This window comes from Strix aluco, chromosome 5, assembly GCF_031877795.1.
Source record: "Strix aluco isolate bStrAlu1 chromosome 5, bStrAlu1.hap1, whole genome shotgun sequence".
NCBI lineage: Eukaryota > Metazoa > Chordata > Aves > Strigiformes > Strigidae > Strix > Strix aluco.
This window is the reverse complement of record NC_133935.1, coordinates 85469632-85494115: the sequence shown is the minus strand read 5'-3', so window position 1 is coordinate 85494115 and position 24484 is coordinate 85469632. Positions and strand designations below refer to the sequence as shown.

General features: G+C 48.8%; 1 protein-coding gene across 1 annotated transcript in view; it reads left to right on the top strand.

The window, feature by feature from the left end:
• PODXL (podocalyxin like) overlaps positions 1 to 16021 on the top strand; it is a 46861-nt gene extending 30840 nt beyond the window's left edge. Inside the window, exons 3-9 of the mRNA XM_074828070.1 lie at positions 1609 to 1763; positions 2611 to 2676; positions 7943 to 8099; positions 8975 to 9036; positions 9140 to 9307; positions 11003 to 11059; positions 12325 to 16021. Coding sequence (XP_074684171.1) covers positions 1609 to 1763; positions 2611 to 2676; positions 7943 to 8099; positions 8975 to 9036; positions 9140 to 9307; positions 11003 to 11059; positions 12325 to 12519 — 860 coding nt within the window. The 3' untranslated portion in view covers positions 12520 to 16021. The remainder of the gene's footprint in view (positions 1 to 1608; positions 1764 to 2610; positions 2677 to 7942; positions 8100 to 8974; positions 9037 to 9139; positions 9308 to 11002; positions 11060 to 12324) is intronic.
• Positions 16022 to 24484: the final 8463 nt, after the last annotated feature.

The window sequence follows — 24484 nt, the reverse complement described above, 5'->3', positions numbered from 1 at the left end:
CTAAGCAGCATTATGAGTGTCCATGTGGTGTTTAGGATCTTGCTGAACACCATTAATATGTTTTCTCTAGACCTCTGGAGCTTTACAGAGTCATGTTTGTTCATAAGTGTCCTGGTGAGGCACAGTTTAGGCTCCTGGCTTGAATTTTGCCTGGTAGTGTTTATGGGGAAGTAATCAAGCTGTGGGACTGTGAGGGTTCCATGGAGCTTTCCAGACTTGGGTGAGATTGTGGGTTCAGCTCACATCTGGGTCTGAATAAAAGCTGTGATGACACTGAAGCCCTTCACTATCTTCCTCTGGAGAATGGTTTTTTTGACCCAATTTCCAGTTATCTGTAATACAGAAGCCACTCAAAAAAACATCTCCATCCCCCTCAGTCTTCCAGCTCTCAGCATCACTAAATAGGCCAAGGTCTTAAGTCAAGACCATCTTCACTGGCTTCACCCAAGTCATGTTTTGAGCATGTTAGCAGGCATGAGGAGGTGAAATGGGTATCTTCATGAAGGATGTTTCTTTCCCCTCCTGCTCCACAGGGCTATTCTCTATTAAAGGATGATATATGAAATTATGTTAATTCAAATTTGACCTCAAGCATTGAGCATGAAGAGGTCTAAAAAACCTTTACATTTAATAAATAGGTGAGAGAATGTGAGATATACAGATGGTTTTGAAATTAAATCTCTCCTGGAGCCCTCAGAATGTGTCTGGGAGATAAATATCCCTCATCTTTTATGTGGAAGAGGCAGGAGTCCCAAAAGCAAACAGGCTGTGAACAGGATGTGGTGTTTTAACTCTCTTTGTCACCATTTAGGGATTGGTTAGGAACCCAGGGACGGAGATCCATTTCTTCAAAAGGATTTGGGGAGGCAGGAACCTGCTATGCTCCCATTGCACAAGAATCCGTGCTACAGACCTTAACAAAGGCATCTGAGATGATCTCAGGTATCTGAGATGCCTGCATGGGGCTGGTAGACATGGAGCTTGTGCCCTTCTGGAGTAGCAGGCAGGCAGGACACCCCAGGCTGTCTCCCATGGTACCAGGTGCTACTTCTAAGCATGTCACCCTGGACTTCTTCCATAGCTGATGGAGATGCAGTCAACAGGGGCTATGGGGTTTCATCCCCTCCTAAGAGAGGCGGCTGCAGTTGTCAGTGGGATTGCACAATGAGCTCCATTCACTGGGAGCTCCTGGGTAGCCAGCTCAGATACTCTACCTCTGTTGTAGAAACCTTCATGGCAGTCACCCCAGATAAAGTGAAATCAGGGCCATCCCATTTACCCAGCAATACTCCTTTTTTAAGTGATCACCTAGCTACCAACACACAGCCATCATAGCCTTTGGGTTCATCTCTCCAGAACAATCTGATGACTTTCAGCAGCAGAAAATAAAATCAGCAATAATATTTTTTCCATATCAAAGTTGGGTTGTTTTTTTTTTAAAAAAGGAGCAACTCAAAACCTCTCCAAGCTTTGACACAATGAGCTTCAAGGCAGGTCTAGAGATCAAAACTTATTTTCAGGCATGCACAGAGCTGTGTCAACTGTACCTCTATACTGTATCAGTGTCTGTCTGTCTGCTTTTTTTTTTGGTGTGTATTGGGGACCCAGACCAGAAAAGCCATGATACCAGATCTGTGTCAACCGAACCTGCAAGTGTTGACTGGAGCCCCGCCAGCACACAGCCATCAGCCCCAGCCCCGGGTGACCAGACAGTGAGCAGCAGTCCTGGACACCAGCACCCTAATGTTTCTTTCCAAAATGAGGTAATGATGCCTACGGGAAGGTGGGCACTTTGTGGCGGTGTCTATGAATATTTAGCTGGCATCCCCTGTACGTGTGAAGTCTGCAGCCCTTCTCACTGTGCAAGTTGGTGTCAGAGAGATCTGCCTTAGGAAAACATGAGGCAGCAAAATAATTCTGGGTCATAGAATCATAGAATGGGTTGGGTTGGAAGGTACCTTTAAAGATCGTTTAGTCCAACTCTTTTCTCCTGTAGCTTTCCAGTGAAGAGACACACAGGATGAAGGTGATGGGCATTATGGTCTGGGTGCTGAACAGGGAAGAAGTGAAATTTGGGAAGAGGGAGAGAAACATTATGGAGAGTAGAAACTGCCTTGGGGTGGACTTGGACTTGATGAGAGGGTAAAGACCACAATTCGGTATAAACCATGCATGGGTGATATTAGGAGAAAATAGTTTGGGAGTATAGTGGGTCTCAAATCACAAGCCACGATAACTAAAAACTCCAGTGCTAGGAAGGAGGGAAGAGGATTCTGCCTCTAGATGCTTGGCTTTTGTAGGGCGGGACTGCATTGTGACCCACTGGCATGGATCTTCCTACTGCCTAAACCAATTCCTGCTTTACGCCATACTGCAAATCCTAAGCCTAGTTTGGGAAGTGCATTAGCAACCATGTCAGTTACATGTGTAAACCCTTTCCACACAAAAAGGGTTGAGTGAAGGGCTCCCAGGCCTGTCTTACCTCTATAAAATGGATCATGGCTTTGGTTGGGATGTCTCCTGGTTTGGGGCAATCTGTTGTATCAGTGACCAATTGTCCTTCCAACCTATATCAACGATTTGAGAGTTGCTTTTCTTCTGTCTTTCCAGTTCATCTGTAAAGACCACGTGCAAAATAATGGGCCCATCATGTATCTGAAAGAAGCTAAAACCTGTGTAAGTACCACCCTTTTGGACTTCTATGTAGGATTAGCAGCTCTGTTGCTTTTAACCTGTGGTACTCTGAGCATGTGAACCTACAGACATTCGAGTAATTTCACCAAAATAAGGTGCAACTCCTTTTGGGATGTAAAATGGTAAATGCAAACCCACATTCAGCAGTATCACCTGGTGGAGATACGGCAGGAGGAGAGGCCTGTGTGGTCTTCTTCAACTAAAAGGACCAGCTGAGCCCACCCAGGTCTCAGAGAAAGCAATGGGAAATTTTAGAGGGTGAAACTTGCCCTCTGCAAAGGCTAACGGGAAAGCTTTTTGCCTTTGCAGAGGGGCCAGAAGTTCATCCCAAAACCCAAGCAAAACATGTGGAGTTTCTCCACAGTCGTGTACTTGGTGAGATCTTGCAACCTCACAGCTGGGGTAGGGTGGCATCCAACTGCAGAGCAACTGGGAAGAACAGCAGCCTGGATTTTGGGACTCACTGTGCACCTCGATGCTATATCAGCTCTCATAGAACCCTGACGTGAGAGCAAAAAACTCCATTTCATTTGTTTCAAACCCTCTACAAGACCAGGGGGTAGTAAAATGTAGTGCCAAGGTTGGGGAAAGACAAGCCCAACCCAAGACCCCTTCTTCTGGTGGGTGGGTACTGTCTGCTGGCTTTTCTGAGGGATATTCATCTTCAAAATTATTCGTGTGGAAACTGTGAATTTCCTGTAACAGGGAAGATGCAATATATTGATAACTTCTAAATAGGCTGAAGTTTAAGTTTGACCAAGAGGAAAAGACAATACCACATGTCTGGTGAGACCTTGACAGTGATTGTGTCTATCTGAGCTGTGGGTAGGGCTCAGGGGTGGGTTTTGTCATTATAATACTCTGGTTTCTGCATCTCAGCACTGCCAAGGCAGTGCAAGCATTAGGAAATTGGCATTTCAGGGACCTTCTCACAGCCTATGCTGCACAGCATCAGAAATAACTGCCCAGGTTCATGAACCTCTGCTGTCCCATTTGTAAAATGGACTGACTTGACTTCACCCTACAGTGGCAAGACGCAAAGCAAAGCCACGCTGTGTTCATAAAACGCCTTGAGATACGTGCTGAGACGAGCACGATCATTCCTACTGACCACAGCAGCTCTTGAAATCTCCTGCGGCTTGGTGATGGCCCTGCCTGGCAGCCCTGGAGAGGGCTTGGACCTCCCAATAGCACCCACCACGCTCCTGGAGAAGGGGAAGCGCCTGTCTGCTGCCATCTCATGATCATCACCTTCCTACTCTGGCTGCTGCTGGGTGTAAACGCTCCTTGCCCGCACACCTGCAGAAATGATGATATTCTTACCCATAATGCCCTTAACGCTGAGGATGACTCCAAGGAGGGACCTTATTACCATGATGCCTGTGGCCCAGATGCTCTTCTGAGAGCATCCCCTGCCCTGCTTTGCACAGTGTCTGAACCTGCAGCCGTGTCCACGCTGGAAAAGCTTCTCATCAAATTTTACATTGAATATATAAAAATATTTCATCAGATTGACAAAATCTAATTTTGGAGCCTAAACCACCTGGGCAACTTATGACTGTGCTGGTGTTTAATGCTTTCCCTCTCCTTCTGGGCGCAGTCATGCTCTGCATGGAGCTGCTGTCCTCCCCGGAGCTTCTCTGGAGCTGTGCCAGGAGGCTTTATGGAAACGGGGATGGTAAGGCTGGGAAGCACTGGTGCATGGCGATGCGCCAGCCAGCTAAGGGGTGGGCAGACATCATGGTTTGGCATCATCCATCGCTCCTCTCTACCCGCCTCGCTGGGCGATGGTGGCGCTGGAGCTGGCGAGCCAGCAAGTCTGCCGCCCTGTTTCCCTTAGGTTCCTCTGGGCATAAAAACGAGCCGAAGCATTGTTAGTACAAAATGCCAAGTACGCCTCGAAACAGCTGCAGAAGGGCTGCAAGGGTGCATCCTCCCATAGCATCGCTCTCCTCGGCTGCCAAAACACCTCCCACCCGCTTGCCGTTAACTTTCCACTCGGTGTATTCCTGAAAATTGCAACAAATTTTATGCCTCCCAAGCTGAGCAGATAACAGAGAAATGGCACTATCTGGTTTCCCTGCTTTGTAGGCCCGGTAAACAAGTCTCTAGCCAAATCTTGACAGCAAAGTGAAAAAATCCTTTGCATTTCACAACCCGTGGGAAAACAGGAAAGTGCACGCTATAAGGAGAAGTGTTCCAGAAATGGCTTCAATCCTGGTCCGCAAGAACGAGCCAGAGTTAGGGCAGCATTGTGCTAAAAGCTCCGCTCCAGAGAGGAGCCAGGGAAGCATCGAGGGCAACGTGGGGGCCGGTGGTGGGGGACGTGTCCAGATCACACATGGCAGGGGAGAGGGCAATGCAGAGCAGCCCACCCCATGCGGAGCTGGGCTCATGGGGCAGCACTGGTGACACAGGGACCCCAGCAAAATGGTTGGGACTGAACCCAGGAATTGAGGGCACTGACCGTGCTGAACCTCAGTTTCTCCAGCTGCAGTAAATTTAAAAATTAAAAAAAAAAAAAAATCCATGCTTAAACTGTAAATCTTAAAAACTAAAGCCAAATATATGGTTGGCACCACTTTGTGGACTGAAGGTATTTTATGGGCTGGTTGGTTCCCAGCTTTTAACCAGCACTGAACCATTTGGTCCATGTTCCCCAACCCTTCAATTATAGCAGGATCTTAACAAGTTTCTTAGGCTTATTAGCTCAATGCCTTGCATTCCATAGGATGACTTTCCCAAGGTCTGGATGACAAATGCATCTTCAGTTGGGTTTTCGTTGGCTGCTTGAGGTGCTTCAGCCTTGGCATAAATGGATGGATGGATGGATGGATGGATGGATGGTTGACTGCTCTGTTCCTCATCCCAACCCCAAAATGCGTTAAGTGAAGCAAGAGGTGATGATGTCAGAGGTGACGATGTCAGAGGTAGCTGGTATCCCCTGAGCTGTGGCTGAGCCACACAACCCTGTGGCCACCTCCCAGAGGGCCAGCATTCCTTCCCCATCGTGTCCCCAGCCGGGATGCGGATATGCCCAGTGAGCTGAGTTGGAGGCTGCTGGGGAGCACCAGAGCCTGCTCCAGCCAGAGGATGCAAAATCAACAATGGGATCACCCTGTCCTGCACCCAGGTGCTTGAGGAAATTTTCTGTGTGACACCCACCCCTCTGGGGACAGCAGGACAGTCCCTGGAGCAGGCTGAGGGACCCTCTCACCGAGCAGGGTTGTGGTCCCCCTCACCCTGTCCAGCTGGCGGGGTGGTTTGTTGACTCAAGTGCTGTTACCTCATTCGGGGATGTTAGTTTTAGGTCCCCGCCAGTGTGGGAACCGGATTCGAGCTGCTCGGCAGCGCCTGTCAACTCTGGCCAAGGAATGTGAGCGGCTCCAGCGGCGGGAGGGGAGAGCTGCTGGGGCTGTGGCACCACTGCCGGGGCATCCCTGCCAGCTGCAGCGGGCCTTACCGTGCCCCTCTCCAACCCTGGAGAGGGTAAATCCCTCCAGTTCAGTCTTGAAAATGGTTTAGGCACTGCTCACCATCCAGCAGCAAAGTGGTTCGGTGCTCAGCTGCGTTTTAGCGTTGTGTCTGATTTCCCTTCCCACCCTAAAAAAAGGCCTTTTAAAGGTCTTTTTTTATTTCCCCCATGGGGTGATAGGAGGAGAAGTAGGTTATTAAGGGGTGGGGGAAGGCAGAGCTGCAGCAAAACCTGGGGAGGGAGGATGCAAGGAGGCAGCAGAGGCTTTTCATACCTCTGCCAAGAAGAAAATGTTTCACAGGCAGGGATTGATAAACTGCAGGACATTTAAAGCGTAGGAGCACAACCCAGCGTCCAAAGATGATAAAAACATCGCCCAGACCAGGCTGTAACCCTCTTCTCTCTGTCTGCTGGGGATGAGCTTTCTGGGGGATGCTGCCTTGCCAAGGGCTCATCTGGCTGCCCATGGGCTGCCCTGGCACAGGGCTGGGAGCAGGTTTCCCACCCAGCCCTTTTCACAGGGATGCAGCCGGGATGGTGCAGACTCAAGAGAGGGGCCTGGGGGAAGTTTCTCCCCATGCAAAGTGAAAGGACAGGCGAGGGCCAGTGGCAGTTCCCAGGGATGGCCGGGGCCTCACGATGCTGAGCTCACCCTTGCTCTGTGCCGGGGACTGGTCTTCCGCCCCGGAAAGTGCATCCTGTCTCCAGCACTGCTTCCCAAATATTTAGATAAGATGGGGTGAGATAAGGTGCCTTCCTTGGCTGGGCGGCTCCCGCCCTTGCAGTGGAGAAAGAGGGATGCTGCTGGCCGTGACTGCGAGCGGGACGCGGGGAGGATGGTGTTGCAGAGGGAGGGGAAGGTTCGGGGAGTTGGAGCAGGCAGGACCAGAGTCTTTCCCAGCACCTCATTTCAGTGCGCACGGAGGATTTTTGCGCACAGGACCTGTGCAGGCAAAACTTTATGCGTGCAGAATCTGTGCACGAAGGACTTGTGCACACAGTGCTTGTGTGTGCAGTACCTGTGCATACGTGACTTGTGCACGTAGGAGCTGGATGTATGGCACCTTTGCACAAAGGACCTGTGCAGGCAGGATCTGTGCACAAGGTCTGTGCAGGCAGGAGAGTGATCATCTCTACCTTAGTGAGCTCCCAGCTGCTACAGAGCAACGAGCAGATGCAAAAAGGCTCAGGAACATCTCAGAGGGGACATGGGCTCCATCAACCCCTCTACCATCCCTCTGGTGCTGTCCAGGCTAACCCCTCCCCGGGATGCTCCAGTTTATCCAAAAGTAAAACTTCTTCTCCTGTCTCTGCAGAACCACAGAGATGTGGGGAAGCTCTAGGGAGGACAGGGACCCACATTGGTGGGGACAGAAGGTAGAAATGCGGGGCGGGGGGGGGGGGGCTACAGATACCCACAGGGGCACAGGGGGGCTGCACAGCCCTGTCCTGCTCCCACCATAGTCCTTCGATCTCCCCTGCTCCCCCCACCCTGCTTCCCTCTGGGACCTGCTATTCCTGTAACACCAAAAGCTGCGGTTCTCAGATAAGGCCGGCAGGGCCCTGGTGAGTAACAGCAGCCAAGAGCTCAGCTTCTCATAAAGAAACTACTTTTAAACTTTTCCTGTTCCCTGGGAGGGCTGGCAGCGACTGGGTGGTGCGAAGGGACAGGGGAGGATGAGGATGGCCACAGCATCCCTGGGGATGGGGCAGGATGCTCCTCAGCACTTCCCCGGTCCGGGGGACAGTGCTGAGCCCTTGCTGTCACCGCAGGCTGAGTGGAGGACCGCCAGCATCAATGTCTCCTTCTTCGAGAGCTTCTGCTCGACAGGCCAGCACACTTTCAATGCCAGCAGGGAGACGTGCACAGTGACGCTGAGCTCCCCCAAGTCCCCCTCCCAGCAGTGGGCCGTGCGGGCAGTCGTGCACCGTGAGTACAGTCCCACTATCCTGGCTGGAAGGGGACAGGATGGGAGTGGCATCGGGGACCCTGGCACCAAGATGGTGACCCTCAGGGACCCTCAGGTCTGCTGGAGCTTGGCCAAGGGGCTCCTTTACTTGGGCTGCTCCATCTCAATGGCTCAGGAGAGGCACAATGATGCAGAAATCACCTTTGCTGCCCAATGAATGCACCAGATCCCTCTCCCATCCATGAGGAGTCAAGTCAAGGACCAGGCTCCAGGAGGAAAAATTCCTCCCAAGTGGTTAAAATCCAACACCCAGTTCAAATCCTTCCCCAGGGGACCACAGAGGGGAGTTTCTCACCCAAGTCAGAGCCCTTCCTTCGGAGAAATCCAGCTCAGCCTGGGGCTGCCCAAGTGTTGCTTTAGCACCAGGGTGCTGGGAGGATGGAGACATCACGCTACCCTAGCACAAGGGGGAGGAAGGACTAAGTTCCATCCTCCTCATGATCATCAGGGTTGGGTAGGGGGTTCAGCCTCCGGCACCCAACCACGGGCAGGGCAGTTGGGCCCTGGGGACTAATTCTGCACTGCTCCGGCACGGCCTGGAGGAGCTGGTCACAGCTCCTCGCCCCCTCTCACTAGTAAATCACCCACTGAAGCAGAGACCCCACCCCAGGGTGTGCACAGCCTGGGGCTGTTGGGGGCTGGGGTCTCTGGGGCTGTCCCCCTTCCAGGAGAAGAAGTCCTGGATCCTGTCTGGCTGTGGAGGCATCTGCAAGGGTTGGCTCCATGCCTGCACCTCTTCATCCACCTCCTCCAGGGACAGGGTCACCCCATGGACAGGGAGGTGGTGGCACAACCTGCCCCCCCACCCCGTGCTCATTGCAGTTTCTTCCCCCAGTTCCTTTGGACCCTGAAAAAGTCCTCGAGGAGCTGAAGGAGAAGAAGGACAAGTTAGAGGAGGTAAGTGGGTCCCCAGGCACAGTGGGGCTTCCCCACAGATGTCCCCCGAGGTGGGTGGCACAGGAAACCCTCCTCGGGGCCTGACCCATTCCTTCTGTGGCAGCTCGGCATTGCCAACATCACCTACGACAAAATGCAGAGGGACTTGATAATCAACGATGAGTTCAGCACACCCCTGATCATCACCATTGTCACCCTGGCTGGCTCCCTGCTGCTGATTGCGGCCATCTATGGCTGCTGCCACCAGCGCTTCTCCCAAAAGAAGGACCAGGTAAGGTGGGAGGGGGGTGGGACAGGTACCCCAAGAGTTTTTTGTCCCAGAGGCACCTTCAGGAGATGAAGATCATCAATGTTGCTATCTCCGCTGGTGGAGACATCCCAGCTTGCCCAGTGGGCACCACCCTTGCATGTTGCTCAAGGGGTGCCCAAGTGCTGTGGATGCTCCGGAGGGGCAGGAGCTGCCCTTTGGGAATGTCAGGGTTGGGGGGAAGCAAGGATGAAAACCAGAGAAACAAGGGGCTGGTGGTGGTGGGGTACAGCGACGAGCATCCCCGCTGCCAGCCAGGGCACAGGGCAGCTGAGCAGCATCCTTGGCTCATAATTTTGACAAGAAAGGCTTTCTCAACCCAAAACTCCCCTCCAAACCCATCTACACCCCCACCTCTCAAAAAATAAATTTTCAAAATACTCCTATGAGTATAGGAGCAGGGTTGGGTGCCCGGCGTCACCCTGATGCCTTCCCAGGGGTGCCAGGGGCTGTGGGTGTTGCAGGGTGGGAGGATGGCAGGAGGACGGCAGCTGCAGGGGAGCATCTATGCCACACGGCTCAGCCTTCAGGAGAGCTGGCCCAGGGCCAAATTTCAGAGCAGCAGCAGCAGGATTTAAGGAAGAACAGACATGGAAAAAAAAAGTTAGTATCATTTTTATCTCAGGAAGCAATTCTGAGTGATTTTAGTGTAGTGCCCACCTGCAAGGACAGGCCGTTCCCATGCCCTGCAGCACCGGCGGGGAGAGCTCTGCCATGTACCCGAGGTTGGCATCAGCCCCTGCTGCTCTTGCTGAGGATTTAGCTCCTGAGGAGAGACAGCAACAGAAAGTAGGGGAAAAAAAAAATGAATGCAATTATGGTAAACCACCCTCTCGATGGAGAAGCAAACCCCTTCATACTATATCAAGTTGTTTCCTCCCAAACCAGTTCACCCTTCCCAGGGGGTCCCAACCTTGTGCCCCATGGACCAGGAGCTGTGTGAAGGCGAGGGATTTGCTTTAAATGTTTGCAGTTTAACAGAGACAAACACAGGAGGGCAGGGAAGAACAAACCAATGCTGGAGTCAGACTTGTTTTTACAAGGCTTGATTTTTCAGGAGGGAAGGGGGGAGGATGCAAGACCTCAATAGGTATTTGACCTCCTCTGCAGGCCCCTTGGAGCTTACAGGGTTTTGCAGCCAGGCCATCCCTTGGCTGAAATCTCCCTGGTCGAGGTGAAAAACATCCCAGCAGGGACAGTGAGCAGCATAACACTTGCCCTGTATTGTACAGAAAGCAGGTAGAAATAAGGTATTTTTAGTGATGGGAATGTGTGTCCCTCAAGTAATATGGTGCAGAGGAACAGGCACCAGCCCTGTCTGGATGTGCTGGAGGAAAATACCTGCTGGCCAGAGGGAAAGGCAGTGAAACCAGAGCAAGGGCTGCCAGTTCCTCAATACAGCTCTTGCTCAGAACATGGGGGGAAAAAAAAGAAAAAAAAAAAATCTTTTTCCAAGCAATTGCAACAGGCTTTTAGAAAAAAATCAAATACATTCTCCTTTCTGGATTTGTTTTTGGGTGTTTTCTTTTGTTTTCCTCCTGCTTCTTTTCTAAAAATGACTTGAAAGTTGTTTTTTTATTTTTATTTTTCTCCAACCTTCCCTCCCCCTCCCCCCCCACCTTTTAAACCCTGCTGTTGTTTTACCTTGGAAATAACCAGCACATCCACCCTGATCTCCCCGGGTTTGATGATGGACATGTGGCCCTGATCTTTAATGTGAGTTCCAACACAGGGATTGGAGGGGTGGGCACCGCATCCATAACACCCCCAGCTCTCACCCCCAGTGCTTGGTAGGGTTCAGTAGCTTTTAACAGGACTAAAGCCTACTAAAGCCCAGCTTAAAAAACCCCTTCCCCTTGCTGCAGGGCGGGGAGGGCGGGTGCCTTGCCACAGGGGGAGAAAGCGCTGCCTGAGCATCCATCTGAGTTGTACCAGCAACTCCACAGGACAAAACAACCCCCACGAGAGCCCAGGTGCCTTCCTCTGCTTTCGAGCATCCCGCTGCCCCTGCCCACAGCCCCCTGCCACGTGCAACCCAGGGGACCCCCAGCAGTGCTTTTGCAGCCCCCCCCCCCCACCCACCCCCCCCCGCTAGCACCAAGCCCTGCGGTTTTGCTTCTCCATCCCTTTCCTTCTCCATGGATTCCCTCCCACGCCTGTCTCCTGACATTTATTAGGAGCACTGTAATAGATCAAGCTGTAAATCCAGGCAGATTTTAATAGGGGTGCCCATGGAGAGTCCTGTGCTCCCCAAAAAGGGCTGACCAAGGACTGCAGTTGCCCGGTGAATCCCTCCAGGGCAGGACAGGGATGAAGGAGCTGCCACGGTGAATGCAAAATTAGGATGGGCTGGGGGTCTGCCAGGGGGATGAAGGGCTGGATGGGAGCCTGGCCTACCAAAGGAGCAGGGTGATACAGTGCCTGATTCATCGCTGCCTGCCTAAGAGAGCTCCAGAATGAGGAGGATGATGTTTATGGAGGGGAAATGGGAGGGGGGGCACCATCTGCAAGGTCGGAGCTGCCCTCCGGGTCAAAGGGGAGAATAATAATAAAGCAGCTAAAAAGGGACAGAAAGGGGAGGGGAAGAACAGAGTCGAGTAAGGGAGGCAGGAGTTGGGATGCAGGGTTGGGGTGAGGCAGCGATGCTCAGCCTCTTCCCCAAGGTCCCAGCGGGACCAAGTGGTGGCCGGGCTGAAGCTGGCAGCTGCTCGGGGAGGTTTTCCACGTGTCTCTGGCTGTTCTTTCATCCCTCCCACCATCAGCAGAGTCTCTCTCTTACCAGCTCCACGCTATCCCCTCGCTGCGCTGGCGCTGACTGCAGCCCCCAGCCTCAGCCTCACTGTGAAAGTCTCTCTATGTAGTTATATACATCTATACGGGACAGTGGCCACGGCTGGCTGACAGGTGATGGCCCCGAGGTGGCACGTACAGCAGGGCCAAGCTCTTTTTCACTGGGGTTTCTGGGTTTTCTTTCCTCGCAGCAGCGCCTGACCGAGGAGCTGCAGACAATGGAGAACGGCTACCACGATAACCCCACGCTTGAGGTGATGGAGACCTCCTCCGAAATGCAGGAGAAGAAGGTGAACCTCAACGGTGAGCTGGGGGACAGCTGGATCGTTCCTCTTGACACCCTCATGAAGGAGGACCTGGAGGAAGAGGAGGACACACATTTATAGGATACAGAACTCTACCAAGCAAAAAACGACCACCACCCCCCAAAAGAAAAAAAATCATAATCCCCACACACACACGCGCGCGCACAACTCTGAAACAAGGCAAAAGTCCCAACGCAACCCAGAAAATTCCTTAATGAACTAATCATGGCCCCTCGTGCCACCACGTGGGGTGCAGGATGGAAGAGGAAGGGACACGAGAAGACACCTCTGGGGTACATCGTCAACACAAGCCACCACAGTGGCCGCATCCAGACAAGCATCCTCCATCACCCGCGGGTGCTCAGCAGGACCTACCGCACCAGACCTGACCAGCCAGGGGAGAATGAGGTGCCTTTTCTCCCACAGAGCTGGTGTTTCCTTTGAATGTGTCCCCTCCCGTCCCACATCCGACCATGCCAACAGCATCCTCCAGCTCTAGAGCAACTCCAAAAATAAATAGATGTAAATAGGATGGGAAAGGGAGCACAACTCTCAACAGCAAACCGGCACCTGGCAATTAGAGCTAGAAAAATCCTCTGGCCCACACAGTTTAGTCATCGCTCTGCCCTCCCTGACATGAAACGCCCAGGTATCAAGAGGAAAAATCTGGAACAGCCTGTTCCTTTTTAATCCAGTTTCCATCCTCTCCCCATAAACTGCCGGCTGAAACGCACAAGAGGCCCGCGTCGTGCCACAGGCACAGGAATGCATCCAGACCCGTCTGGACGGGAGGGATGCAGCAGTGCCAAGCGATGCTCAGTCCCGTGCCACCACCAGCTGTGCCACAAAGGGCTGCGGGATGGATCCTGCACCTGGCTGGAGACCAGGAGAGGTGCAGCAGCTTCTCGTATTGATGCAAAGGGGAGGGAGAGGAAAAGGAGTTATTCCTTGAGTTCATTCTTCCTAGGAAGGGTTTAGTGAGACCAAGAGCGATGCCTGGTCGCTAGCCCACGCATGAGGTTGGGGGTCTCACGGTGCAGGAGCGCAGCTCCAGCGCAGACCAGCTCTGTTGCTGCATTTCCCTACAGAAGCGTTGATTGCCTTTCAGTAATTATGCAGCAGCATCTCACAGCCCACAGCCATCCTCTCCTGAGACCGTGGGTTACATGCACCATGATGGTTTGTGATTTTTGTGGTCATGTTTTCCTGTATGAGCAGCAGAAGAGATGAAAGAGCAGCAGAAGCATGAGCCACATAGCTTGGTGGCATTCAGGGTTTTCCATCGGTACAGCCCTTGGTGTTTCCTCCCCATGAGGTTTATAAGCTCAGTCCACACTCTCAAGCTCTTCTTCAAAAGCCAGTAAAGTAACAGAGACCTGCAAAGACATTTCCAGCTCAGCAGCGAAGCTGAGACTGAGCTTTGTCCTGCAGCCCTTGGTCTCTTACCCAGTTCTCCCTTTGCCGTAAGTCTTTGGAGGAGAAAAGAAAAATATGCGGGAGCAGGAAGTGGCTGGACTGAAGCCGTCTCTGGTTTTCTGCTCCCCATCACAGCTCCTAAATGGCTTTAAAAGGATGGGGAGAGTTTCACACCTTTGCTCTGGCTTTGGTGAAGCAGCTCAGCCCCCGTGGAGGCAGGGATCGGAGCAGGGCTCCATCCTCCAGCACATGGGAGAGAGAGGAGAGGACCAGAAGGTCACTTGGGCAAGTGCATGTCCCATCACATGAGGATGGTGATGGTCCCAAGCCCTCGACAAGCCAGAGGAGCTGCAGATGAAGAGTGATGCCCGAGCACAGCCCTTCCTCTCCCCTACTTTCCATAAACCGTGTATTCGATGCACAACGGGGTGATTTCCTTCGGGCTCTGCCACCAGGTCAACACGATGGGGATCTGCTCCCATGGCTGCTCTGAACAAGTGGAGAAGCAGAGCTGAGCAATGGAAAACTTGGAGAAACCCAGCTCGAGTCAGTCCTCAGGAGTACTCACAAAGGAAAGGGTCGGGGTGATTTGCTCGGCCCCAGGACAGAAGCTGGCAGAAGATACGTCTTCTCAAAGGGACTGGCTCTTCTCCCTTCTCTCCTGTACCCAAGGGCAGAGTTTGAAGTGTTCAAACCTATATATTTTTGTATGTAAATATTCCTGCTATTCATTAGCAATGTATTCAGCACACTTCGCTTACCTGTGCACTGCACTATGGGGAAGTAATTTTGTAGGGGAGGGGGGGGAGGGAATTTAAAACAAACAAAAAAAAAAAAAAGAAAAAAGAAAGAAAAAGCTAAAGGCCAGTCTGGTAGGGGATCAAAATTCAACACGAAGCCGGAAAACACCTCCCGCCCAGATAACCCCACGCCATGGCTTTGTCCCCACTCCGGCAGCATCAAGTTCAGCTCTTTAACGTTGCAGCAAGGGTCAAAGAACCGGTCTCGGCATTTGCAATTGTTTTTGTGAGTGCGTTTGCTTCCCAGTTGCCCCGAGAGATGATCGGCAGGTCGGTGACCTCACGTTTCTACCCTTCACAGAGAATAAGTGTGGTGAAAACACGGGGCAGCAGCGAGGCTTTGGCCTCGGGGGCTGCCGTTGCTGTAAGGACACCCCTGGCAGAGCATCTCCAGGCAGTCAGGTTTTGGCATGTGCCTAAAGATCCCCCTTCCCAGCGAAGAGATGCCAAAGTGCTTTAATGAATCAGGTCCAAAGACTTTCCAAGAGAACCCTACAAAGGCTTGAGATCAAGCAACCTTAAATCTTCCGAGCAGAGACCACTGAAGATATTAACTGCTCAGCAAGTGCTTATAGTGATTTATATTTGAATAGGAATTGTACATTTATTTATTTTTCCAGACACCATTTTTTTAAACCACTAATATTTTATAGTAGATTTTCCTTCCCCTATTTAAAGAACTATTTCCATGGGAAAAACTACTTTTTTTATGTTGAGAACATTCTCTTTGCAAAAAAAAAAAATCAGGTAGGAAATGCAGTGATGAGCGTCTTTGGCCTTAACCCTTCCCTTTGTAGACTGTAGCCATAGTAGTTAGACCAAAAATAATTAAAAAAAAATAAATCTACCCAGGCATTTTCCTCCCTCCCTGCCTCACCTCCCTTCCCTGCACTCCTCTCCCTCAAAACAGCTTTAACATCCTACACGTTGTACAAAGAGATTATTGCTCTTACCTTTTGGTGAGAGTTTTACAAGCAGCTCAGATGTCCTTGCAAGAGACTTTTCTATTTTCGGATTCACGAGGAATGTGTAACTACTTTAGGACCATTTATCTCCCGCTCACAGTGCCATGACCCAACTGATGAGGTTGATACTGTGACTGTTGCCTACAGAAGACGTACAGCAGAAGACATAATCCATGAGGGACTGCAGAGGGAGAACCTATTTCCCAAGGCGGCCACCCATTGAACCTTGCCCATATACTAGAGCTCTTACGTACTGTATAGCAGCATCTCTCACGGGGACAGGAGTCTGATTTACACTGGAATTTACCAAGGAACTGGATTGTAGAGATTATTCTTGCATTTTCCTACAAATATATTTTGAAAGCATCATGTATTTCTGTCAATAAACCTTCTTATCTAAAAGACTTGTTTCTCAGCTGAGTAAAAAGGGGTGGGGGGAGCAGAGCGCGTGCTTGCGAGCCACAACTAGCTGTTATGTGGCAACTGCTGATGGTTTAAGCTTATTTGGAAACACAGCACAGGTTTTGCATGGTCCTGCTAGCAAGAACATGTAAAATTATTGGAAAAGAGGGAGTAAATCCAACCCAGACTTTCAGAGGTAGCTAGCCATGGAGGAGCTTGTATTTTTCCCATGCAGCAGAAAGGTGACAAAATTAAAAAAAAATAGAAAACCCAGAGGCGTGGGATGCTCAGTTGATGTGGGCATGAGCAGCCCCCACCACAGCCAGAGCACCTACCTGAACTGTTTGTGGCTTTAGGCTCGTGTTGGGAGATGGTGAGGGAGCTCGCCCCTATTTTTGCATTTCGTCCTAACTCAGTCCTAGCCTGCAGCCTCCCCTTGCACTTCCGTCAGGCTGTGGAGGAGGGAATCAAACCTCGCGTCCCTAAGCCAAAGCAGCCTAACGAAGGAGAGCTGCCAAGCAAGGGCAGCAGCAGGGTCAGCAGCAGCGTGGGCAGTTCAGCATCTCCGTTTGCCTTCAAGTGCCCAAAATAAAACATTTTGTTCCAGGTTAAGTTTCCACTTATGCAAAAGAAGGAAGGAAAAAGAAAAAAAAAGGAGTTTGGTTTGATTCGAACATTAGAAGTGGGTGGGTTGCATCACCCTATGTTTTAACTCCGTGATCCTCCCCAGTAGAAGTTCTTGCAACCGCTAAGCGCACGATGGATTTATGTGATCCTGACCCAGCCCATCACTGATTTCAGGGAACAGGATATTTTCTCAGCTGCTCTGCATTGCGGAGGGACAGGGCAGGCTCCTCCAGCAGGAACAGGGCCTGCCGCCCAGGCATCACACACCACCGGTTTCACAATTTCTGCACCGCTACGAGACATTTTCCCATTCTCAGAAGCAAGCGATGTTAGAAGGAACAGACCTTAAATAAACGCCCTTGCTAGCATATACATTTTTATTAAGAAAAAAATGAACAAAATACATTCTCTCCTTATGTACATTACATACAACATAACTACATTTGTAGATATTCCTCATATCACTCATTCATTTATATACAGCATGGGGCTTACATATCAACCCAGAAATTACCAAAGATGATTTATGCCAAGGAAGAAAATTAACACTCCGGGCTGAACAAAGATCATCCGTTTATCAGTAAAGAAAAGGGCAGGATGGGGAATCACCAGAGTCCAGGAATGATGCCTGTAACCACCAAGGGTTCCAACACAGGACTAGTCAGTATTTGACTTGCCTATTAAAACACGTGTGCAGTTCACAGCGTTCATCACCCCACGGACACCCCTTCCCAGCCCGGGGCTGTTCATGCCTCTCGGTTCAGCTCTCCTGGGGTCAGGTGTCCGAGACAACAACTGCAGGACAGACACCAAAGGGAATTCAGACAGACACCAGAGTCTGCGGGATTGCTGTAGAGGTGCAAACGCTTTGAGTCAGATGCCAAAACAGAAAAAAAGGCCAAATTGTGGACGGGGCATGGACACTCACAACTCCAAGCACTACATAGGGATAACCAGCTTTTGGGGACCACACGAGGGTGGAGAGGACAAGGTAACGAACACTGAAGGTCCAGACAAACCAACCATCACACAGTATAGCACTACGATAAAAGTAGAGGCAACAGCTCAGAGAAACAGCTTGAAAAAGCACCCCTAACCAGGTGATGGTGTCCAGCCAGCCAGCTTATCAGTGTTTAACCCCAAGCCACCCAGACGCTGTCTGCGCTATCAACTCGTCTAAAAGAGAGGTTATTTCAGCAGTTTCAAAGTACAATGTTTGAAGGGAAAACGCTTACCGAGGCTCAATACTTCTAAAATCAGGCATGTTGCAGCTCAGCATCTAAATGTACAAGACGCACATCACCACCAGCCCACAAGGATGGGAACATCATCTCCCATTAAATAAGAACGAGCCAAGGGGCTTTAATTTTCTGCCCCTAGGCAAAGTGGTCTGTGAGGTTTGAGGCCTCCAAGGCTCAAGACTCCCATAAACACATTTGTCTGTATAATTAAGTTCTTTTCTCTGGCTTACAGTCTCCCCAGCATCCCCTCATTTCCTGCTGTGGAGGAGGGTATGCTGGAAGACATAGCAGAAAATACAGCTTTAGTAAATAGTAACAGCTACTAATAACTAGGGGTTTGTTTTCTTTTCCACTACCCAGCCCAGCAGCTTCTGAAGTGACAAGTGTTTTGCATATCAAAACATCAAGGGGAGGGAGAGAGGGCAGGAAGGACAGGACTGAGGAGGGAGAGATGAAGGCAATATTCAGCCTCCACTGCTCGTCTGCCTTCCCAATTGCCACGGCAGAGAGAAACAAGAGAGAGGGGAAACAAGTCAGTGGCACGATAGTTATCTCCTCCACGGGTAGATAAAAGTGTTCTCCGCCCTGCCTGGGGAAGGAAAACAGGCTGTCGCCTTTTGAATAGCGCATGTTACTGCAGGGTAAGCAGAGGTAGAAGGATCAGCTGCTCTTCAGATGGGACTATCTGCAGTGAAATCATTGACTTGCAACTAAGAACACACAGGTTGGTAAGAGCCATTCTCCCCTTTTAAGGGCTGAGTTTTTTGTCAAAACCTCAAAAAAAAAATCACTTTTCAGTCTCAACGAACAGACTCTGTTCACACACTGCAGCACTTTTCTATTTAGTGAAACACAACGTAATTGATTGAATCCCTTGGGTGGCTAGTTACAAAGTTGGGATATTTAAAGTGTATTTTCTCATCATTCAGGAGAAAAACCTGTCCACTGGTATTCGGGATGTGGAGAAGACTGCAACCACTGGAGCCACTGTTGTGGTCTCCCCTCCCCACCATCATATTAATTAAAAAGCGGCTAATCTCCCTTAATCTCACTGGCAGCTTTCATCAGAAAGCTCAGAACATTTTTAGGTTTTAACAGTCTCTCGAGACTGCCAGACCTGGTCTGATAGCTGATTGTGCTGCACAGCCGCCATCCAGTATGTTTAAACAGTGTTAAGCCCAGCTGGCTTCCTTACAATTGCTGCAGAGAGACTGGGAAGAAAAAAAAAAAAAAAAAAAACAAAACAATTGTATTAGTCTCTCCGGTGTCTTTGGGGTGGAGAGGAACAAAGCTCGAGGTGAAGCTCCAGGACTAGAAGATCCTGGTATTGCATCACTGCCATTTGAAAGAGAGTCAGAGAATCCAGCTCGCCTAAAAAAATAAGCTCTGAACAGAGAATCTACTTAAGAGTCTTCAAAGTCCTTCCAAAAAAGACAGACCACATCTTAAACACATACTCACATGAGCCACCGCTACATTATCCTCAAGCCTATTTTTCTTCCCATTCCCTCCGCCCTGCTACACTGCAGAAATAAACCCCACACCCCAACTACTAGCTGTTTGCCTCCACTGCTGAAAGGTTTGGGACGATGAAAGCAAGTGGTAGAAAGCTAGGACAACTTGAGGGTTGATATCGTCACCTTTTTCTTCTGTCAAACAGCTATCACGCTCCTGAGGGGCCACGCAAAATAAACCCTGCTGAGACAGGAGGGAAAGCTTACCACAGCACTGAACATAGGGTCATGGAGGGACACAAGTAAATAGGTGTGTGCTGCACTGCTACACTGACAGCACACTGTGCTGCTGCTGGGAAATCAGCTCCCACGCTTCCCCGTCCTTATCCTGCAGGAGGAACAGCCCCTGGGGAGATCAACGTAAATCACAAGGATCCTCCCTGACTGTTTCAGAGGCAGCAGTAAGGAGTTTTGCAAAGGAAACAAGAGTATGATGATGTGACGTGGAGAAACTGATGCCTCGATAACCACCACACAGCTCTAACCTTGAATTCTTCAGCAAGTACTCCGTAACTCAGGTAAGTCCGAAGGCACAGCATTTTAATAGCAGTGAACAGTCACACAGGGAAAGAAAAAGTCAGAATAAATGGGGGAGTACCCAAGGGACCACGCTTTGATCATCACGTTGGACAGCATATATGCTAGTGATAGATTTTCCTTTCAAATTAGTAGCAAAACCAAAAATCTAACTCGATGGAGCCAGTTTTGAGCTATTCATTCACGCCACTCTTCCCAGGAATGAGCTGCAGTGCCACGCTAGGGCTGAAGTGTCAACTGATTTCTGACAGCACTCAAATACTTACAGTCTCCAGGTCGTCAGTAAAATCTGTGCTGACTTACAGCAAACAGCTGGAAGCCAAGGCAACACGTACCTTTGGACCAAGTATAAATTAAGATTTCTGGGTACTGAAGTGATACACTGACAGCAGCTTAAGAAAGTCTGTGGCTGTAGGTCCGCAGAAGCGGAGCACTGAATTTGGGTCACAGCAAGTATCCGGAGTTCATCGCTAACAAATCGAGTTCAAGTATATGAAAGCAAAGGAGACAGCAGCAATATGTTACCTTTAGGGTCTGTGCTTGGGGAAGATGCTGCCTTGCAGGCCTCTACACATAAGCCATACAGCTGGCGTTATAAACAACCCACGCAACCACTGTCCTCCTCGGAGGTGTACGTATATAACCAAAGCATACGTGGATAATCCAAAACTCCATCCAGTTCTCTGGCCTCTGCCAGGAACGCCAAAAGTATACCTTCTGGCATCAATCCTGACGTTTTCTTGTGGGACTCTCAAACGGCAATAAGCAGGTCATTAACTGGCTTCCCACTCTAAAACCACGTTTGGATCCACTGCCTACAGATAAAAGCATCTGGAGTCAATTTGTCCAAGCGCTGAGCCATGTACTGTTATAATGGTTCCAGTACAGTAAACCTACTTTTTCCACTCCAACTTTTCATTATAAAAGAGGCTTTCAGTAAAACAGGGATTTTGCCTATAAGTCATTACCACAACTTGAATAATTTCCAGCATAACCTTTTCCATGACAGGATATGATCAGGTCTACCATACCCATAGACGTTTAGATACACTAACAAGCTTCTGACAGTACATTTACATTTCAACACTATTTACAGCTTATATACTACTATCAATTTATATCAAGAACGAGTCATATAGTTGTTCTTAAACTCTTTCACAAAGTAAGACCCATCTCCAAATTACCACGTGTACTTAATTCAAATTGGCCAAGCTCATTCAGATTTTCTATAATCTTCCCCCTAGTCAGAACAGCAATAATTTGTGTTGTTTTTTTTTTTTTTTTTTTAACTGGGCCCACCTCTGTTTCTGTAATAACTACAGCTATAAAACAACACAAGCACTTCCAGAGACATATATGAATTGCTTTTACTGTCAGGACTTCACTTGACAATAGCCAAACATTCCTTAACCCCGAGCCAACCACAACTAATAAGCTAAAATTCGAAGCATACACTGGGACTCAAGGTTTCACAAGACATTTTTCCACTTCTAAAAACAAAGATACTGAATGGAAACGTATCCAGTAATTTTCACCATTTTCCCCAGAAGCGGCACAGCATTACATCAACAGAATTACTGCATGTACAGAGATGTAGGAGCATTCAAGTTTAAGGTTGCACGGAGCTAAGTCATACTAAAAGTTTCACTTGATAAGCTCTACAAAAGTATTTCCTTCTCAATTCCGAAATACAGGAGGCAGCAAGAGAATTAATAGTATTAGCGTTACAGGTACCTGCCACCCTCCTGCATTTGAAACAAGCAGCATTAATGCTAATCTTTCTTACAGTAAGAGCAGCAAATAGGCTTCAAGTGTTTCTCAGAACACTGCTCTGAATTTATCACTCATCGTCTGCGGCACTCACGAGTGCAGGTTTGCACAGCAGGGCAAGATCAGCGTACAACTTTGTCACAAAGAAAACTCCCTTCTAAAAATTTGCACACATCAGGAAAACGATTCAGAAAACAGCTGTTCCACAAAGCCCTGTGGAAAACGCTCTCCCAGAGTCATTACCCTGCTTTGGAAGGAGGCTCTTCTGGAAGAAGAAACAGCTAATGGAGACCCTGACACTTGTGGCTGCTGATTAAAGAAATACGCAGATGAAGCTACCACAGTCCCTTGCCACTAGCCCCATACCTCTGCAAAGAGCCTGCCCTCCTGCAAATAGGTGGGTCCAATTAATTTGCTTACTGACTCTTCAACCATTAAGTTTTCAGGCTAGGTTGTTATAATCAGCGACCAAAAAGTTTCAGCAATTTAATTTAAACCCGTCACTGCATCCTCGCTCCAGTACAATCTTCATAAAGGGAAGCTTTAGTATGCTCTTTAGGAAAGTTTCCTCATTTCATCAGAGTTGCCACCGCACAAGGCAAATACCTTAGAAAAGCCTCCCAAACTGGGTCTTCACAGATTGATTTTTTTTCCAAAATGAGAGTATGATTTTGCTAATCGATGTTCCGGTAGGAACCTCCAGCCTGTCCCAGTGTGCACCGAGCCATCCTGGGCAAACAGAACCAAATCCCAGACATTTATTTACACAACTGGATATGACTACTTAAACTACACATACAAGATGGTGTCCAGAGAAAGTGCAAACTAAACTTTTACAAGACCTAGATCTCCTTTCTCATTATATTCAGCAAGATTAAGAGATGCTTAAGAATAAATACGTCACAAATGTTATCTTTAAAAGAGCCAGAAGACAAAATACAACTAATTTCAATAGCCACTTTGTATCACCCTTTAGGTCTTCCCTGGATCGATATTAATTAATGGGCTCCTCAAAAAACCCAGGCAGGAAGGTAGCTAGTCTCCTCATTTTTAACAATATCATCTAAGCAGGTCCTTCTGCCACCCGCCACATGAAAACGTGCTGGCTCACACTGTGATAGCAGTACTTGCTTGGAGAAGTAGCTTTGGGAGAACTCAAGGACTTCTGCCTCATTGCCTGCTAAGGGGTCATACAAGACAAACATTAAGAAACTCACTTAATTCTGTCTAACCCAAGTGACCTAAAATCAAATCTGAAGGGCTTTATTTCTCTAGGAAAATACGTCACTCAATAGGCTCAACTTTGCATAAGGAATGATTGCACATTTTCCAAAGAGATGATCTACTGAATAATACTGGAAGGGCAACGATGCGGAAAGCCAGTGTCAGTGAAGAACCAAACCTATGGATCTCAAAAGGATTTAAAAAAAAAAAAAAAAAAAAAATCAAGACTGATTTTGGCTTTAAAGACCCCAGTCATCATAATGAATCCCTCTGACAAGTAATGACGCTTTCTTCTGCAATACCTTATTTACAAGTTAACACATAATTTAAACTACTGTAGTGCAAAGATTATGCAGTGTTAAATCCATACACAGTCACCTTATAAGGTAAATGCAAATACAGTACGTTTGTCTTGTCTAAACTAAAAAGCAGTCTCTGCTCTGCAAGCCATAAGGGTGAGATTTGAAGACTTTTCATACAGAGCTTTTATATTTATAACATTGCATGCACTGTGCTGTGAAACATTTTCAGGTGGCTGTTTTCAGATCAAGTGGGGTTTTTTTTCACTTTGTACTTCACTATTTCTGTAATGATCACATCTAATGGTTTCTTGGAATATCACCAGTATCTTTAAAGATCTGCATGTAATTAAATTAAAACTCTCCCTGTAACTGCCTGTCAGTAACTGGCTTATTTTGAAAGGAAATTTATGCTTCACTGCTCAGGATTTTTAATTAGTTTTTAAGTCAAGGTAGTGTAGCATACACCAATGCAAAGAAATCACTTAATTTTGACTCCTAGCTTTGAGGACACAGAACCAGGAAAGACCCTTGGCAAAGGCACAAGAAACCTTCACTTCAGATTAACCTCTCTGGCCACAGGGTGCCTCTGCTGCTCAACAAATACTCCGAAGCCGAGCACATAGTTTCTGCTGGTTAATCACCAGCTGTAATCCATAAACTGTACTCGTGCGAGCTGAAATCGATCTGCTCAGGATAAAGGTAGGTCAATATTTGATCATCCTGAAGTGCTCTCATTAGCTGGGATGTCAGTCCTGCAGAAGCAACGTTCACCTCGCTCACACAAATCATTCATTCATGCTATGCTACGAAAAACTGAGCCAGGCTGTCAGGCTTTGCACACACCCCCGACGCAGAGAACAATGAGTTTTGATCGAATTCCTATAACACAAGTCAAGCCTGACACAATGCACTGCTCACCAAGACCATTCACTAAGCTTTTGGCATTCCTAAATTTCTACTGTCTGTTCGCTGTGGCTCCTCAGTCTAGTGGTATCTTTTGTGTTCACACGTAGTCAAAGGTGTACGCATAAAAATTTATGAAGAGCTTGGTTGATTAGAAAACTGTCACAAAAAGCAATTAATCATCTGACTGAAGCTGGAGAATAGACAGGCAATGAGATCAATGATAAGGAAACACAACAGCAGTAAAATTTTAAGTACTAGAGGGCTGCAGCATTTTGACTGGTTGCATTGAAAGTGCTCAGTTCAATCTCAATGGAAGCAACGCCTCAACTGGAATATTCCCCC